The sequence below is a fragment of the Schistocerca cancellata genome, chromosome 2, assembly GCF_023864275.1.
Source record: "Schistocerca cancellata isolate TAMUIC-IGC-003103 chromosome 2, iqSchCanc2.1, whole genome shotgun sequence".
Classification (NCBI taxonomy): domain Eukaryota; kingdom Metazoa; phylum Arthropoda; class Insecta; order Orthoptera; family Acrididae; genus Schistocerca; species Schistocerca cancellata.
The window spans coordinates 811,079,846-811,100,385 of record NC_064627.1 but is presented as its reverse complement, the minus strand read 5'-3'; the positions used below and the strand labels follow the sequence as shown (position 1 = coordinate 811,100,385).

The window sequence follows — 20,540 nt, the reverse complement described above, 5'->3', positions numbered from 1 at the left end:
GGACCAACATTTGAACTGCGAGATCACATAAAAACTGAGGAAAATGTAGTGGCTGAATTTAGACAAAATAATCTTGGAAATCTGAGCAGTCTAGAATTTTTGCTAAAAGAAGAAAATTGGAATGATATGTACATAGAGCACGGTGTAGATAAGAGCTGGGAATCTTTCTGTGGTGTATTAAGACATCACATAGATACAGCCATTCCTAAAATATGCAGAACTATGAGGGGTAAACAAAACAAAAAATGATTCACCACAGAAATTTAAAAAAGCAAGAGATGAACTGATTGAACTCTTTGAAACATATCTGAAAGGAAAAGGGAAGGTCAACTCATGAGGGTTACAAGTGTAACAAGAAAGCATACACTAGGATGATAAGAGAAGCAAAGGCTAGCTACCGAAAACCTGAAATACAATCTTTTTCAAACATCTCTTAAACAGTGTGGAACTATATAAATGAATACAGAAAAGAATCACATGCCTTGAAAGATCCAAATGTAGCACTGACAAGGGCAGGGAAAGAAGTGACCAATCCGCAGCAAGTGTGCAATATCTTCAACTAGCACTACACAGTTATAGTGGAGAAACTTCTAAAACAAAAAAAAATCAGTACCAAAAAGAATGAAAAGTCCCAAAAAGGTCGCTGAGAGTTTGTACCTCCTCCCTACAGTTGAATTGGAAGTTCTTAGAAAAAATTGGAGTACTAAAAATAAAAATACGGAATGTCTGGATGGCATCTCAGCAAAAATAGTCAAACACTGTACTAGATATCTTGCTAAGCCTGTAGCTTTCCTGATAAATTTCGTAATGAAGCAAGGAGTATTCCCGAAACGTTTAAAGATAAGTAAAGTTGTGCCAGTATTCAAAGGAGGGGATAAAGGAGACTTCAGACACTATAGGCCCATAACAATCACACCTGTTCTGTCTAAAATAGTAGAAGCAGTGATTAAAATAGATTTGTAAACTTCATAGAGAAGCATAATATCTTAAATGAGGCACAACGTGGGTTTAGAAAGGGAAGATCCAGTAAGACTGCTGTGACAAACTTCGTAACACGCATCAGTGAGGCATTGGATCATCAAAAGAAAATAAGAGGGTGAGTCAAATGTAAACCTTAAATTTGTAATAACAAATTGAAATTTCACGCTGTTATCCTGTAGGTTGGTAAGCGCGCTGCAAACAGCGTGCAGATGGCCTGTAGGTGGCAGCATAGTGCAGATGCACACATACATTGCAGTATCAGTATAAAGATGGCCGCCCCACTTGCGTCTTGTGCCAGGGAAGAACAGTGTTATGTTATTCGGTTTTTGCGTAGTGAAGGTGTGAAACCTATTGAAATTCATCAACAAATGAAGGTTCAGTATGGTGGTGCATGTTTGTGACAGCAGCAAGTCTACAAATGGAGTAGGAAGTTCGCAAATGGTATGACTTCAGTGGAAGATGCGCCTCACCCAGGTCAGGCACAACGAGTTGTGACTCCACAGAACATTGCAGCAGTTGAAGCGTTAGTGAAGGAAAACCGCCAAGTGACACTGAATGACATTGCAGAATGTTTACAGATTAGTCATGGGTCAGCACACCACATTGTGCATGATGTGCTCCAGTTTCACAAAGTGTCTGCAAGATGGGTGCCACGGCAGCTGACTCCTGAAATGAGAGAACGACGTGTTGATGTCTGTGAAGAACTTCATGTGCACTTTGAACGAGAAGGTGATGGCTTCCTTGCAAGAATCATTACTGAGGACGAAACCTGGGTTCACTTCCATTTTGAGTGTCTTCCTCATCCACCCTACTCGCCAGATCTTGCCCCAATTGATTTCCATATGTTTGGACCTCTCAAAGATGCAATGGTAGAAAAGAAGTTCCGTTCTGATGAAGAGGTACGCCACGCGGTGCATGAGTGGTTGTGCGGACTACCAAAAGAATTTTTTTCTAAAGGAATTTATGCACGTTGTAAGTGCTGGAGGACTTACATTGAGCATAGGGGAGGTAATGTTGAAAAGTGATACAGCTTTGTACCACTTCTGCACAATAAATAATATTTAAAAAAATATTTAAGGTTTTCGTTTGATTCACCCTCGTATGTCGCATCTATACAGACCTTTCAAAAGTTTTTGGCTGTGTCTGCCATAAAACTCTTCTACAGAAGCTGGACTGCTGTGGTGTAAGAGGGTAAGCTGCTGATATTATAAAAACCTTTGCTGAAAACGGACAACATTGTGTTAAAATAAAACCATAAATTTGGAAATACAGAGAGAAATGTCTACTCTGATTTTCTGCAGGTAAAATATGAAGTAGCTCAGGGTTCAGTACTAGGACCTTTGCTCTTTATTTTATAGATAAATGATATGCCCACTGCTGTAAATGAAAAAGTGATCATCTATGCTGATGACACAACTTTATGAGTATGTAGTGACTTAGTGAAGGAGTTGGAAAAAAAGAGCCAGAGAGAACTTGCAAATGGCAGAAAGGTATTTTACAGAAAATAACTTATTGATCAACAGGAAGAAAACTGTGTATACAAATTTTAAAACAAACAGTACCAACAAAGCAGAGGAATTTACTCTCTTTATTGGGGATGTACACTTAGAATCAGTGGACTGTAACAGGTTTCTGGGTATAGACGTGGACAAATTTCCGACATGGGAAAACCGCATTGACAGGATCTCTTCCAAAATAAGTACAAATACATTTTGAATGAAAAAATGTGCTATACAGTGGACACAGAAACCCTACTTAAAATGTACTACAGACTTATTTCCCCACACGTTGTACTGTATCCCAGTACGGTTTGGTGCAGCAGATGTACATGTAAAAAGAATCCTAAAACTTAAAAAGAAAGCATATACAAACTGAAGCCGAGGGCATCCTGCAGAAACAAATTCAAGGAATTTAAAATATGAACTGTAACAAGTTTGTACATATATGAAACAATACTTCTAATAGTAAATTGTACAGCATCTCTGAACCTAGACTTTCATGACCACAACACAACAACCAGAGAAAATTACCACACCTGTGGCAAAAGATTGAAAATGACAGTAGGAGACCCTACAGCTGCAGAAGCTTGTTTTATGATTGACTACCATCTAACATCAAGAGTGTAAAGGAACTGAGCACCTTCAAAAGAAAAGTCAAGGAACACATCATCTCTGTATATTGGTGTAAGGTGAAACAATACTTGTTGGCAAATCCATAGGACAAATGTAAATTGGAATGTCAAATTTTCCTGAAAGAAGGAAAAGAAAAACAACCTGTAGTGCTGAAAATACAGAAGAAAATGTACAGACTATGATGTAGTGTTGCAGTACTGTATAAATGTCCTATTATTTCTGTGCAGTGAGTTTAACATAGATGAACTAAAAGAATTAGTCTTCAGTTCTTCTAAATGTATTATTTATTATTGTTAGCAGTACGACAAAAAAAAAATTAGACTAGAGTTTCCCTATGTTTGCTAGGCTGTCGCATAAATTAGTGCAGGCTATCATATATCACTGAGTAAAAATATTATCAGTAAACATTACTATAGAATTATTTTGTGTATCAAATGACAAACTTCCAAGAAATTTGTTTACTTCTGTGTAAATTTGCAACATAACATGTCTAAAATCATGGATCAATGGACATAAAAAAAAACTAGAGCTATAACACAAGAGCCCTAGGGAAAAATAAGAATAGAAGACTAAGAACAAAATTCCCAGATTAAAAAGGATGGACAAACTTAACCATAATGTTCAGTCTGTCCATCGAAGAGGCAGTGACAGAGATAAAAGAAAGTTTCAAAAGTGGGATTAAAAATTCAAGATGAAAGTACATCCATTATAAGATTTGCTTATGACATTGCTTTCTCATTGCAAGTGAGGAAATACTGCAGGATCTCTTGAATGGAGTGAACAGTCTAATGAGCACACACCATCCATTAAGAGTAAACTGAGTAAGGAATATATGAAGAATTGCAGAAGTGAGATTAACTATGTACTTAGATCAAAGTTAGGGATCACAAAGGAGGTGAAGTAAAGGAATTCTGCTACCTTGGTAGGAAAATTGCACATGACAGATGAAGCTAGGCGGATATAAAAAGCGCACTATCACAGGAAAAGAGGCCCTTCCTTGCAAAATAAATTTGCTAGTGCCTAAGACAGAATTTAATTTGAGCAAGAAATTGCTGAGAATGTATCTTTGAGTTCAGCACTATATGCAAGTGAATCATGGACTGCGGGAAAACTGGAAAAGATGAGAACTGAAACATTTGAGATATGGTGTTACAGAAGAATGTTGAAAATTAGGAGGATTGATAAGATATAAAATGAGGAGTTTCTCCTCGGAGTGAGTGATGAGAGAAACACGTGGAAAACATAGACAGGAGGAAGGGACAGTATGATAGAACATGGGTTAAGATGTCAAGGAATAACTTCCACGGTAGTTGAGGGAGCCATGGAGGGTAAAAACTGTTGGGGAATATAGAGATTGAAATACTCACGTAGCCATTGAATGACCAAGGATGATGGGTGCAAGGGTTATTCTGTGATGAAGAGGTTGACACAGGAGAGGAATTCATAGGGCCTGGAGCAAATCAGTCAGAAGACTTGAGCACTCAAAATAACACTTGCATTTTTCCTTACTCATATTTCAGATACATAATCATCTTGATCTCTTGTTTCGTCTTCAAGTTTATGTACATGAAAGACATGAAAACATCTGTTAACAATTTTTAAAAAGGTATAGCCGAAGTATCATATCAGCAAATTATAGTCAATAATTGTGCCTTACAATGTGGGCAGTTTTCTATTTGTTCAGATCCTTCAAGCTGCCTTAATGGTAGCATTTGTAATTTTTTTTTTGTTTCTTGTCTTAAATTTTTTCTGTTGTATGTCATTGTTATGTTGAATACATCAAATTTTTGGAGTAGAAATTCTACTCAAATTTTTGTGAAGTTTTTTTAGAGAAAGAAGAATGAGATGCACATTTCCAGAGGTTGGAAAAATCACTCCAATCTCTGTACCAAAGATATGAGAAGCATAGTTTCTTGCAGCTTTTCCTTCTCTCCATCTCATGTGAATCTCAAGCTCATTCTGCCTCCTGTCTTTCAGTTTTTTGAGATGAAACTGTTAATTCAAACCAATTTTTTAGGTGTTTGTGTTATCCCTTTTGTTGTTTTGCTTAGTAGATTCATTAATTCTGGTTCAAATAGTGTCACTTACATTCTTATCAGAAAGGCATAAACATCCTAAATAGCTCATATAGAAATTAGTTTAGAAAAATTTCATATTCAAGCTAAACTTATACCTCATACATTGTCATTTTTGTTCTCTCTGTTGACAGGTTTGATAAACTGCTCTATGTTGGAATGTGTGAGGACAATGAAACAAAACTTAGTGTGCTGAAGGCCTTAACTAGAAAGTAAGTGAAGAGAAACAAAAACATTTATGGATAGATCATACTCATTTGGGTTATTTCACAGTAAATTTTCTTTTAAAGTATAGGAAGGTTGAAGGAAGTGCTGTTTAGTGATAGTTTGATGATATTATTTACTTCTTGCCTTCATTGTATGTAAAGGAAACACACACATGGGATAAAGAAGAATCATTGGAAATAGCACAAAGGTTTTGAGATGGAGATGTGGTTATGTGGCTGTAGAATGTCAGAAATTGGTTTCGGATCCAAGATGGTGGTGGTGTTGGTGGTGGTGTGTATGGCATAAGTCTCTTATAGCAGATAATAACTGAACTGGGAAGGAAATTAATGCTGTGAAAGATAGTGAAGTATAATCTTAGTGGGCTTTTCTTGATACTGGCAGTAATTACATGAATAATAAGCAACAACAATTCTATGTTGTAAAATTGTTTACCTGCAGAAGATTAGTTCTGATTTGTGCATGGACACAAAATGACAGATATAGTGGTAAGTAACTGCAGGTAGAGGGAAGGCCACTGTATTAGGCTGATTATTTGTTAGACTCAGTGCTGATTGCTGCACGGAAGAACTGGCCCTTTTAATATCATCACTTTATTGTAGTTCTCTGAAACAATGGAGAGTCTCCTATGGTTAGAAATTATCACAAGCCATTAGAGTTTTTAAGAAGAGTCAAAGAACATGTACACAGCATGGAGTTAATGTGCTGTATAAATCTGCTACATGTGTATGATCATCTCTGATGATCTTTCTGTAAACTGAGTAGCTTCATTGTAAAAACCAGCAAGGATTGTGTAAGCTCTAATCGTGTGCAACCCAACTCACTCCCTAGCTTATGAGACCCAAAATAATGCAGATAGTGGGGCCTAAATTAATACATATTCCTCAACTTCTGCAGAGTCTTTGATTCAGTTCTGAACTGCTGTCTAGTTAACAAAAAAGTGAGCTTGTTCAATACAGATAAGACTGTGACTGGATAGAAGATGTTCTAAAAAGGTGGATGGCAACTGATATACATCAGAAAAATCCTAAGGAAGTGTAAATCATTTAAGGAGAAACACTCTTACAAAACCCTCATCCTCCTGTTTCTTCAGTATTGGGCCTTTACGACACTGGGTTGGAGGACAGAAAAGATTTTGAGAGAAGCTGCACACTTTATCATAGATTTGCTTCAAGAAGTTCAACAGAGTTCATTAAAGGATGCCACAGGAAAGGTGTTGCATGTTGTGGAGAAACTTATTATTAAAATTCAAAGAATACTTAGTAAAAGATAGGGCAAGAGAGGTATTACTTACTGAAGCATACATGTTGCATAATGAATATGGTGGTAAAATTGGAGATGTTTGAGGTTATGTGGTGATATACTAACAGTTGTTCCTCCAATGCACCATTGAGATAGTAGCTGATGGTTAAATGTGTAGCTGAACAAATTGTGTGCTTAGCTTATTCACAAATACATGACCAGTGTGGCATGGATTTTAGAACAAAGTTGAATGGACTGAAGACATGTCATTCTTTTGAAAGGTATGTTACTGCTCTGGTTTTCAATACGAGCGATATTATGAAGTATTGTCCTTGTTTCAGTGTACAATGAAAGCAGGTTGAAAATATAGATGTACATCTACATCTGTACTCTGCAAGCCACTGTGTGGTATATAATGAAGAGTCCAAAGTGTAGTAGAGGAAGTGTGTGTAATATCTCGGGTCTAATTTCTCTTGCCTGTGCTATTTCTGTTTTTCTTCGTTATCATTTTTTAATGATATCCTTCTTTCCCACATTTTCTCTGATAAATGAAGACTGTCCTTTTATTATGGTATGTTGATAACTTTTGCTTTTGGATCATCTAATGAGGAAAACAGGACTACAGAAGTTGAAGAATCTCCTTTTTATTTATCCTGAGATTTGTCTCCGTATTTCATGTTTCAATGCAGTGAAAAGGAAAAAATGATGGCAAAACTGTCATCAACCGGAAGCTGGGTTTGAATACCACAGTTCTTTACTAGGCATGGTCTTACTACAAGCTTTTTCTTTCCTCTGACCTTTGAACTTACTTACCCAGCAGTTAAGGTGAATCTGCAGTTTAAGATGGACTCCAAACCACAGTACAACTCAGGGTCTTTCATAGTAACAAACATTGCCAGAGCTGAAAGGAGTGATGACTGCCTGATAAATATCGTAGGACTCACTGGGGACTGAACCTCAGACCTTTGCAACCATAATCTGGAATTTGCCACTGGTCACTGTGTCTCACACTATAAAATGCAAGAAGGCTGAAAGCAACAACAGACTTTCATTTATTGATGCTTCAGGAGGAAGCATATGGATGTGCAATTAACACAATAAACAGGAATTAACTTGACTGAAAATTTACAGGAACAATTTAGTAACAATATCCCGTGCGAGACCATTAGCATACTGCATCAGCAGTTCTTTGTCATGTGACCACTGGACACTTGTTATTGGTGGCAGTTAGAACAACTGTACTGCTGCTCAAAAAGCAAAATGTGTTTACGAATTATCAGATCACATGGACAATTGCACGAAGAGTAATTAGCAAACAGAACTTGGTATCATACTCACAACAGAGAGAGACGACAAGTAGAAGTAACATATGGAATAATTCAAGGAAATGTGCTGGATCGGTCACTCTTCACAATGTGTGAAAATGACCTACTGATAATTTCAGTAGCTCTCTGAAGATCTTCATAATTGTTACAGATATGTGTAGGAAGCTCACACATTCATAAAATTATTTCAAAATATAGAATACCTGCAGACGATGAACGTTGAATGCAAGTATCAACAGCTGGTCCTCAGCGTAAGTAAATGTGCATAAACAAACAAAAATGTCTAATATATATTTTATTACATCATAACCAATCAACTACTGGGAACAGTGACAACCATCAAATATCTACGAACAGTGATCTGGAGCAGTTATGATGAAAAAAACCACATATATGTGGTTGTGGGGAGACAGAAGTCAGAATGAGGTTCACTGCAAGAATCCTAAGAATATATAAGTCGGGCACATTGGGTGTTACATTTAAAACTCATTGCTGATTACTGCTTGAGTACTCTTCATCAGTCTGGAACCCTTTGCAAGTTGGATTAATTAAAGAGATAGAGGAGATTCAGACAAGAAATGCACAGCTTGTTAGACTCCTTTAGTCATCACTGGATAGTGTAGGTATTCCAACAAATCCTTTGATGAAGTAGCATACTCTTAAGAGCCCAAAAATAATTTTTGAAGAATAATGAATATAGAATTTCCTTCCGCATATACTTCATAATGACCATGCCTGTAAAATTAGGAGGCTTTTGTGCTATGCAGAGGTAACTAATAGCTGTTCCTCACATACCCAAATGGTGTTGGAATGGCGGAACATTATGCTGGCATACTTTTTACTCCTTGCTAGACTTCTGGTGTACCTAACTTCATATATAGAAACTGGGTTTCATGTTCATAATTCTTAATGCTCAGGTAACACAGATGTGAAACATCTAACTGCCATGTCACACAGTTAACTATTCTAATGTAATGTAATCTTAATTGAAATATATGTGCCGGCCATTGTGGCCGAGTGGTTCTAGGTGCTTCAGTCCAGAACTGCACTGCTGCTACGGTCGCAGGTTTGAATCCTGCCTCGGGCATGGATGTGTGTGATGTCCTTAGGTTGGTTAGGTTTAAATAGTTCTAAGTCTAGGGGACTGATGACCTCAGATGTTAAGTCCCATAATGCTTAGAGCTATTTGAATATTATGCGAAGGAAATGAGATTGTATTCATAACAGTTTGTTACCAGTGTTGAACCTAGTCTTAAGATTGTTATAAATAACCAGTAAGACAAACTACTCTGGATAAGAGAATAGGATACTGAAATTTAGGTTCCTTTAAAAATTAACAAAGATTTTTTTCTGTTTCAATTTATGTTTCTTTCTCTTTTCTCTGATTTACATAAAGAAAACTATACATTTTTTTCAAACCTGTATGTATTTATTCTTTCCTCCATTCATTCACTGACTCATGCTCCATAAATCCCATCAAGGTGAAAAACCTTCAGGGAAGTAGAATTTGTCAAAGTGTAGAATGAAAGAGAGAAGAGTCTGTATAAGAAATAATTTCTGTACACTATCTCACTGCCTGCTATATAAGTTTTTTTTTCTCAGATTGGTTAAATTTAACGTAATAAAATTAGCAGTAAAATCACTACTTAAGGAAAAACAGATACTGTTTCGTCAGTTATAGTAAGTATTTGCTGTTTAGCTACTACAATGAGTTACATATTTATCAAAGAATATCTGTTAGCTGAATGCTACAAGTATTGAAACCTATTTACAATGAACATAGCTATTTGTGATGCAGCTAATAGGAATATTCAATCCTTGAATCTCAGTAATCAGATGATATATAAGAGAAATGGCTTGTAAAGCATGTTTTAATTTTGTTTTGAATTTTTAAGGATTCCAAACTTCTTTCTGTATGTTTACTCTAAACCAGGAGACAAATACTACATAGGAATTATATTTTTATCTTGAATTAACAGTTGTGCAAGTAACTGTTCATCTGAAACTGATCTTAGGAACATATGCCATTGAGGAGTAGATATATTGAGAAAAGTGACTTTAAGAATTCCAAGATGTTTAAAGAGGTTATCTGCTTGTGTATTATTCTTCTTGGTCATGTTTGCGGAAGAATGCTTGATTTTCTTTATTTACTTTACCACAGGATAGTGGAGGATATACTTGTGTTTGTTTCAAATTGTGATAAAGATTTTCTATTTTAATGGGACATAGAAAAAGATTGTGGATCAATTCTCTTGTATACTTTGACTCATTGTGGCAAAAGACTATTTTTGCCCTTGGAAAACATAAACAGCATATCCATCCTTCTATGCTGTTTTTAGGGAAATGATTATTTTCCAACCATGGTGTTCATTGTTTGATGATTTCATACAGGGGAGGAATATCCTTTTCTTAGCTGCCTCACTACACGTGTACTGCATAATGATAGAAGCTCTCTGAGTAAAGTAGCACACACTCTTAAGCCTTCCCCTACCAACAAACATATTCATAATGGTTACCATTTTGTAAACACAAACAAGTCATAAATGACAGCAGACAGTTCTCCATGTGAACTGAAAATCTGCCAGTGTATTCCAAAGATGAATCTACACAACAAGAAACATTATTTCATATATTATGTAAAAATCCTTGATAATCTTTCTAAACACTTGTTAACGTATGTATGACTAATGTTGGGCCAGTTGAGTTGATGCTTTCCTTTTTTTCTGTTATAGCCAGCAAAAATGGAGAAGGGTACCAATATCTGTGAATTAATTGGAACCTTTCCCTTTCAGTATTGATGGTTTGTGACTATATGGTCACCAGCCTGTAGATGGTTTATTAATACAAGCTGTGTTTGTGTTTCACAGCTTATGTTCATGATTTGTAATTTTTAATTATTTCATGATATTCATTTTTTTTACCTCTCCATGAACCACAGACCTAGCCATTGATGGGGAGGCTTGCGTGCCTCAGCGATAGAAGTAGCCATACTGTAGGTGCAACCCAATGGTGGGGCATCTGTTGAGAGGTCAGACAAGCGTATGGTTCCTGAAGAGTGGCAGCAAACTTTTCAGTAGTTGCAGGGGCAACAATCTGGATGATTGATTGAACTGGTCTTGCAACATCAACCAAAATAGCATTGCCGTGCTGGTACTGTGAACTGCTGAAAGCAAGGGCAAGCAGCTTTACTGTATGGTTAAATGATAAGGGCATCCTCTTGGGTAATATATTCCAGAGGTAAAATAGTCACCCATTCGTATCTCCAGCTGGGGACTACTCAGGAGGACATCGTCATCAGGGGAAACAAAACTGGTGTTCAACAGATCGGGGCATGGAATATCAGATCCCTTAATGATGCAGGTAGGTCAGAAAATTTAAAGGGAAATGGATAGGCTAAAGTTAGATATAGTGAGAATTAGTGAAGATCACTATCAGGAGAAACAAGACTTGTGGACAGGTGAATACAGAGTTTAAAGACAAAATCAAATTGGGCTAATGAAGGAGTAGGTTTAATAACGAATTTAAAAAAAAGAAAAAAAAATAGCGCAGGTAAGCTACTATGAACAGCATAGTGAACACATTATTGTAGCCAAGATAGACACAAAGCCCACTACTACCACAGTAGTACAAGTTAATATGCCAACTAACACTGCAGATGATGGAGAGATTGAAGAAATGTATGATGAGATAAAAGAAATTTTTTAGATTGTTAAAGAAGATGAAAATTTAATAGTTACAGGGGACTGGAATTCAATAGTAGGAAAAGGGAGATAAGGAAAAGTAGTAGTTGAATGTGGACTAGGGGTGAGGAATGAAAGAGGAAGCTGCCTGGTAGAGTTTTGCACAAAGCATAAGTTACTCATTGCTAACACTTGGTTTAAGAATCATGAAAGCAGGTTGTATACGTGGAAGAGGCCTGGAGACACTGGAAGGTTTCAGGTAGATTATATAATGGTAAGACAGATATTTAGAAACCAGGTTTTAAATTATAAGACATTTACAGGGGCAGATGTGGGCTCTGACCACAATTTATTTGTTACGAACTGTAGATTAAAACCAAAGAAACAAAGAAACTGCAAAATGGTAGGAATTTAAGGAGATGGGACATGGATGAACAGAAAGAACCAGAGTTTGTAGAGAGTTTCAGAGGGAGCGTTAGGGAATGATTGGCATACAGTAATACAGTAGAAGAGGAATGGGTAGCATTGAGAGATGAAATAGTGAAGGCAGCAGAGGATCAAGTAGGCAAAAACACAAGGGTTAGTAAACATCCTTGGGTAACACAGGAGATATTGAATTTAATTGATGAAAGGAAAAAATATTAAAATGCAGTAAATGGATCAGGCGAAAAGGAAACAAACGTCTCAAAAATGAGATCAACAGGAAGTGCAAAATAGCTGAGCGGAATGGCTAAAGAACAAATTTAAGGATGTAGAAGTATATATCACTGGGGGTAAGATCGATGGCACCTATAGGAAAATTGAACAGACCTTTGGAGAAAAGAGAACCACTTGCATGAATATCAAGAGCTCAAATGGAAAACCAGTTCTAAGCAAATAATGTTGTTGTTGTAGTCTTCAGTCATGAGACTGGTTTGATGCAGCTCTCCATGCTACTCTATCCCGTGCAAGCTTCTTCATCCCCCAGTACTTATTGCAACCTACATCCTTCTGAATCTGCTTAGTGTATTCATCTCTTGGTCTCCCTCTATGATTTTTACCCTCCACGCTGCCCTCCAATGCTAAATTTGTGATCCCTTGATGCCTCAGAACATGTCCTACCAACCGGTCCCTTCTTCTTGTCAAGTTGTGCCACAAACTCCTCTTCTCCCCAATTCTATTCAATACCTCCTCATTAGTTATGTGATCTACCCATCTAATCTTCAGTATTCTTCTGTAGCACCACATTTCGAAAGCTTCTATTCTTTCTTGTCCAAACTATTTATCGTCCATGTTTCACTTCCATACATGGCTACACTCTATACAAATACTTTCAGAAACGACTTCCTGACACTTAAATCTATACTCGATGTTAACAAATTTCTCTTCTTCAGAAACGCTTTCCTTGCCATTGTCAGTCTACATTTTATATCCTCTCTACTTCGACCATCATCAGTTATTTTGCTCTCCAAATAGCAAAACTCCTTTACTACTTTAAGTGTCTCATTTCCTAATCTAATTCCCTCAGAATCACCCGACTTAATTCGACTACATTCCATTATCCTCGTTTTGCTTTTGTTGATGTTTGTCTTATATCCTCCTTTCAAGACACTGTCCATTCCATTCAACTGCTCTTCCAAGTCCTTTGCTGTCGCTGACAGAATTACAATGTCATCGGCGAACCTTAAAGTTTATATGTCTTCTCCATGGATTTTAATACCTACTCCGAATTTTTCTTTTGTTTCCTTTACTGTTTACTCAATATACAGATTGAATAACATCGGGGAGAGGCTACAACCCTGTCTCACTCCCTTCCCAACCACTGCTTCCCTTTCATGCCCCTTGACTCTTATAACTGCCATCTGGTTTCTGTACAAATTGTAAATAGCCTTTTGCTCCCTGTATTTTATCCCTCCCACCTTTAGAATTTGAAAGAGAGTATGCAAGTCAACATTGTCAAAAGCTTTCTCTAAGTCTACAAATGTTAGAAATGTAGGTTTGCCTTTCCTTAATCTTTCTTCTAAGATAAGTCTTAAGGTCAGTATTGCCTCACGTGTTCCAATATTTCTATGGAATCCAAACTGATCTTCCCCAAGGTTGGCCTCTACTAGTCTTTCCATTTGTCTGTAAAGAATTCGCATTAATATTTTGCAGCTGTGACTTATTAAACTGATAGTTCAGTAATTTTCACATCTGTCAACACCTGCTTTCTTTGGGATTGGAATTATTATATTCTTCTTGAAGTCTGAGGGTATTTCGCCTGTCTCATACATTTTGCTCGCCAGATTGTAGAGTTTTGTCAGGACTGGCTCTCCCAAGGCCGCCAGTAGTTCTAATGGTATGTTGTCTAATCCCGGGGCCTTGTTTAGACTCAGGTCTTTCAGTGCTCTGTCAGACTCTTCACGCAGTATTGTATCTCCCATTTCGTCTTCATCTACATTCTCTTCCATTTCCAGAATATTGTCCTGAAGTGCGTCGCCCTTGTATAGACCCTCTATATACTCCTTCCACCTTTCTGCTTTCCCTTCTTTGCTTAGAACTGGGTTTCCATCTGAGCTCTTGATATTCATACAAGCGGTTCTCTTTTCTCCAAAGGTCTCTTTAATTTTCCTGTAGGCAGTATCTATCTTCACCTAGTGAGATAAGCGATAACCATACAGTAAAGCTGCATGCCCTCGGGAAAAATTACGGCTGTAGTTTCCCCTTGCTTTCAGCCGTCCGCAATACCAGCTCAGCAAGGCCGTTTTGGTTAGTGTTACAAGGCCAGATCAGTCAATCATCCAGACTGTTGCCCCTGCAACTACTGAAAGGCTGCTGCCCCTCTTCAGGAACCACATGTTTGTCTGGCCTCTCAACAGTTACCCCTCCGTTGTGGTTGCACCTACGGTACGGCCATCTGTATCGCTGAGGCATGCAAGCCTCACCACCAACGGCAAGGTCCATGGTTCATAGGGGGAGGAAGCAAAGAAGGGAAAGCAGAAATGTGGGAGGAGTATATGGAGGGTCTATATAAGGGTGATGACTTGAGGCAATACTATGGAAACGGACGAGGACATACGTGAAGTTGAGATGGGAGATATGATACTGTGGGAAGAATTTGACAGAGTACTGAAAGATCATTTCATTAGAAGTTCTGATAGCCTTCAGAGAGCCAGCCATGACAAAATTCTTCCATCTGATGAGCAAGATTTAGGAGACAGGTGAAATATCCTCAGACTTTAAGAAGAATGTAATCATTCCAATTCCAAAGACAGAAGGTGCTGACAGGTGTGAAAATTACTAAACTGTCAGTTTAATAACTCATAGTTGCAAAACACTAACACAAATTCTTTACAGACACATGGAAAAACTAGTAGAAGCTGATCTCAGGAAAAATCATCTTGGATTCCATAGAAATGTAGGAACACGTGACACAATACTGACGCTATGACTTATTGTAGAAGATAGGTTAAGGGAAGGCAAACCTGCGTAATAGCACTTGTAGGCTTAGAGAAAGCTTTTGACAATGTTGACTGAAATACTCTCTTTCAAATTCTGAAGGTGGCAGGTGTAAAATATAAGGAGTGAAAGGTTATTTACAATTTGTACAGAAACCAGATGGCAGTTATAAGTGTCAAAGGGCACAAAAGGGAAACAGTGGTTGAGGAGGGAGTGAGACAGGGTTGTAGCCTATCCCCGATGTTGTGAATGTGCATATTTTGCAAGCAATAAAGGAAACAAAAAAAAGCAGTTGAAATTAAAATCCAAGGAGAAGAAAAAAAACCTTGGTCTGCCAATGACGTTGTAATTCTGTCAGAGACAGCAAAGGACTTGGAAGAGCTTTTGAATGGAATGGACAGTGTCTTAAAAGGAGGATATAAGATGAAATTCAACAAAAGCAAAACAAAGATAATTGAATGTACTTGAATTAAATCAGGTGATGCTGAGCGAAGTAGATTGACTCTTAAAATAGTAGAAGAGTGTTGCTATTTGGGCAGCAAAATAAGTGATGATGGTCAAAGTAGAGAGAATGTAAAATGTAGATTGGTGATGGCAAGGGGAGGGTTTCTGAAAAAGAAAAATTTGTGAACATCGAGTATAGATTTAAGTGTGATGAAGTCTTTTCTGAAAGTATTTGTATGAAGTGTAGCCTTGTATGGAAGTGAAACACGTATGATAAACAGTTTGGAAAAGAAGAGAATAGAAGCTTTTGAAATGTGGTGCTACATAGGAATGCGGGGGATTAGATGGGTAGATCATGTAACTAATGAATAGAATTGGGGAGAAGAGGAATTTGTGGCGCCACTTGACTAGAAGAAGGGATCAGTCGGTAGGACATGTTCTGGGGCCTCAAGGGATCACCACTTTAGTATTAGAGGGAAGTGTTGGAAGGTAAAAATCATCGATGGAGACCAAGAGATGAATACACTAAGCACATTCAGAATGACGTATGTTGCGGTAGTTACCCGGAGATGAAGAGGCTTGCACAGGATTGAGTAGCATGGAGAGCTGCATCAAACCAGTCTCTGAACTGAAGATAACAACAACAACAACAACATTAGTTTTTATGTTCATTGTACCCACAACTGCCAGGGAGATTATTATTGTTGGTGACAAAATCAACCAAACTTTAGTAGACTTTAGTTGCTAATGTGAAGACTTCCATTTATTCAGGCACTGCAACCAAAGATTTTGAAGAGAAATGTATGTTATTTTTCAGGTTTAAGCTGAAAACAGATGTGAATTTGTCTGATGTTGTTGAGCAGTTCCCAGATGTTGTCACTGGTGCAGATGTGTATTCAGTCTGTTCTAAGGCCTGGCTTAGTGCTGTTAGATCCATCATTCACAAAGTACAAGAGGGTAAGTATAAGTGTGGGCATGTGCAACAATGCCCCAAAATCTTTTGGAGATATGTTCATACAAAAAGACACAATGAACCTTAGTTGATAAACAGCAGCTTGGCAACCTGAAATTTGGTTATGACATCTCCCCATTTCTGGACAGCTAAGGAAATCATATATTTAGCTTACCTCTAGACATAATGAGGCTGATTGTGTAGACTAGTTTATGCATGACCTCTGACTCCCTTTCACTTTTCTCTGTTTCCAAACTACATTGCACAAACAGTTAAACACGCATTATATGTAAACAGATATGTTTCCTACCGAACAAAGTGTAGGGAATTGTGAGTTATGGGTATGTTTACTGCAGTTAATTTAATTTGAGCAGGCACAACATGCAAGCTGAAAGACAGGCAGAATTCTTAGAAATAATATTGGCATATTCCAGAAAAGAGTTGAATGTGACTTCTGAAATATCGTGGCAGAATGTCGACGTGATCCGGCTGCATACCCGGAAATTATTAGAAGAAGAGTTGAATGAATTAGCAGAAATTAGTCACAGTTGAAAATTGTTTGTTATATGTTGTGAATAATCATCTACAGTTTCTTATTGAGGTTCTTACAGTTAAGAAATTCCTCTTTCTGGATTTTGGGCTTGGGGAAATCTGCTGTACTTCACTTACACCCAGTGTCTCTAGTTATTTGTTGAATGTATTCCAGTCTCTATTTTCACCTACAGTTTTTACCCTCTACAACTCCATCAACTACCATGAAAGTTAGTCCCTGATGTCTTAACACATATCCTGTCATACTGTCCCTTCTTCTGGTCAGTGTTTTCCATATGTTCCTTTCCTTGCTGAGTCTGTGGAGAACCTCATCATTCCTTATCCTATCAGTTCACCCAATTTTCAACATTCTTCTGTAGCAATGTATCTCAGATTCTTCAGCTTTTTTCTTGTTGGATTTCCCACAGTCCATGTTTCACTAACATACAATGCTGTGCTCCAAACATACATTTTATGCAATTGCTTACTCAAATTACAGCCTACGTTTGATACTAATTGACTTCTCTTGGCAAGGAATGCCCTCTTTGCCAATGCTAGTCTGCGTTTTGCGTCTTCCTTGCTTCATATGTCATATGTTATATTGATTCCAAACTAGAAGAATTCCTGCATTTATTCTACAACATTGTTACCAATTTGAATGTTAAGTTTAGTAGTCATCATAGTCATCACATTCCTACTACCACTTTCTACTACTACTACTACTACTACTACTACTACTACTACTACTACTAATTACATTCATCTTTTTTTTTGTTTACTCTCAATCCATAGTGTGTGCTTGTTAGACTGTTCATTCCAGTCAAGAGATTCTTCAATTCCTCCTCTCCTCCACTGTGGATAACATTGTCATCATCAAATCTTATCATTGATATCCTTTCACCCTGAATTTTGCTCCTGCTCTTGAATGAACCCTTCTTTTTATTTCCATTATTGTTAATTTGTTGTACAGATTGAACAGTAATGCTAGAAGAATGCATCCCTGTCATACATGTTTTTAATCTGATCATTTTGCCCTTGGTCTTACACTCTTATTGTTAAATCTTGGTTGTTGTACATATTGTATATTACCTGTCCTTCTGTACAGCTTACACTTATTTTGCTGAGAATTTTGTCCATCTTGCACCATTCTGCCATCTTCAATGTTTTTAGGCAACAGACCATATGAACATGTCTTGATTTTTCATAAATCTTGCTTCTGTTATCAAGCACAATATCAGAACTGCCTCTCTGGTGTCTTTTCATTTCCTCAAGTGACACTGATCATTATCTAACAGATCCTCAACTATCTTTTCCAATATTCTGCATATTATTCTTGTTAGTATCGTGGATGTGTGAGCTATTAAGCTGGTTGTATGAAAGTTCTCACACTTATGTGCCCTAGCTATCTTTGGGATTGTGTGAATGACATTTTTTCCGAAAGCTTGGTGGTATACCTCCAGTCTCACACATCCTACACATCTTCTTGAATAGTCATGTGGTTTTGCTTCCCACAATAACTTTAGAAATTCTGAAATAATGTTATCTATCCATTTTGCCTTATTTGATCTCAAGCCTTCCAAAGCTCTGTCAAACATTTGACTTCAGTACTGGATCCGCTATGTCTTCCATATCAACTACCACTTCTTCCTGTATCACATCAGACAGTTGCTCCTCACTTGCTCCCCCACCCCTCCCTCCTCTCTGCCACACACTTCTTATTTGTTTCACTCCTAAATGACTTATGATATAGTATTCATGTCTTTCACAGAACATTTTTGTTGTACTTCCTTCTTCCATTAATCTGTTGAAATATTTCTTCTGTTAACCAAGGTTTCTTTGTCATTACATTTCTTGTACCTGTGTTTGACTGTACAATTTCTGTAACTGCCCCCTTTTATTTGTTAGTGATGTCCATTCCTGTTAAACTGATCTGTGTAGTGAAGTATTCATTATTGCAGTACCTACAGCCTTAGAGAATTTCGGACTGGATGGGTATCTTCATTCTTCAGTGCTTTTGTAACCCACTTCCTTCTACACTGTTTTTTCTTCTTGGTGATTCTCTTAAACTTCAGTCTACTGTTCATCATTATTAAATTGTGATCTGATTCTACATCTGCTCCTGGTTATACCTTACAATCCACTATCCGATTTTGAAATCTCTGCCTAACCATGAAGTAACCCAACTGGAATCTTCCCATGCCTATGGACCTTTTCCAAGTGTAATTCTTCCTTTTGTGATTTTTGTACAGTGTGTTCACTGTTACTAGCTGGAATTTATTGCACAAATCAATTAATCTTTCTCCTGTTTCATTCTTACTATCAAGCCCATGTTCTCCTGTAACTCTTTCTCTACTTTCAAGTTCATATCCACCATAACTATTTGATTATCATCTTGCTTCACATACTGGATTACCTGTTCAATATCCTGAATAATGCTGTCTCTGCTTCTTCATTTTCTGCCTCTGACGTTATTGAGTGTACCTGAACTGTTGTTGGTTTGCTGTGGGTTCTAATGGGAAGAACCCTGTCGTTGAACTCTTCACTGTAACACACTTTATACCCTACCTTCTTATTCACAACAAATCCTGTTCCTGCTGTACCATATTCTGCTGCTTGTAATAGTACCCTATTCATCTCACCAAAAATCCATATTTTCTTCCTATTTCACTTTACAGATCTGCACCATATCTATGTTGAGCTTTTGCATTTCCCTTTTCAGACTTTATAGGTGCCCTACCACGTTCAACTTCTGACATTCCATGCATCAACTTTCATTATTACTACATTATCCATCTCAATCTTACTCACATCAGTTTTTGGGACAATAGAGTTTGGAAGAAAAGTGAGGAAAAAAAATTGTGGCCAGCTTGCATGTTGGTGATTACTTTTTCTGAGGTGTAAAATAATGAAGAAGAGCTGAATTTTCACCAGAAATTATCATTCTTATTCATCACTTCTAACACTGATATAGATCTTTTCACAACTGCATAAGAAAATTACTTTTTTTATGTTATAGCTACACCAGAAGACCGTGCCACACTATTATCAACAACTGTTGAAGTTTCTGCAGAGGACTTCAGCACAGCAGTGGCTAACATCAAACCATCAGTATCTGATGAAGATATGGCATACTATCGGAAAGTGCAGAAAGAAATGAGTGCTGTTTGAATAATGATTTTCGTTGACATTCTTATTTTGTTACCTGAAATCGGTTCCTAGTAGTAACCTGAATTTATCATCCCAGGTGATGATACAAACTTTATTTTGTATTACTGTGGACATTTTTTACTTAAAAAAAATTAAAGAAATTGGTACAAATTAAATTTAATACATTATTTATATGTATTGAGTGATCAGTGAATTGTTGTGACTGCCGTGTTCTTATTTGTATCAGGTAGATAGGAACATAAGCTCTGGTAATTGAAGCAGATTTCCACATTTCATTCATTCATGAATTATCATATATCCTATCAACTTCTAAACTTGTGGCGTATATCACTTTCACTGCAGATTGTTTTTTGTCTCTGTGTTTGAAG

General features: G+C 37.3%; 1 protein-coding gene across 1 annotated transcript in view; it reads left to right on the top strand.

Annotated features, from left to right (window-relative positions):
- The window catches only part of LOC126162686 (peroxisome assembly factor 2), a 132,414-nt gene extending 112,076 nt beyond the window's left edge, over positions 1 to 20,338 (top strand). Inside the window, exons 9-11 of the mRNA XM_049919340.1 lie at positions 5,323 to 5,400; positions 16,339 to 16,478; positions 20,021 to 20,338. Coding sequence (XP_049775297.1) covers positions 5,323 to 5,400; positions 16,339 to 16,478; positions 20,021 to 20,172 — 370 coding nt within the window. The 3' untranslated portion in view covers positions 20,173 to 20,338. The remainder of the gene's footprint in view (positions 1 to 5,322; positions 5,401 to 16,338; positions 16,479 to 20,020) is intronic.
- Positions 20,339 to 20,540: the final 202 nt, after the last annotated feature.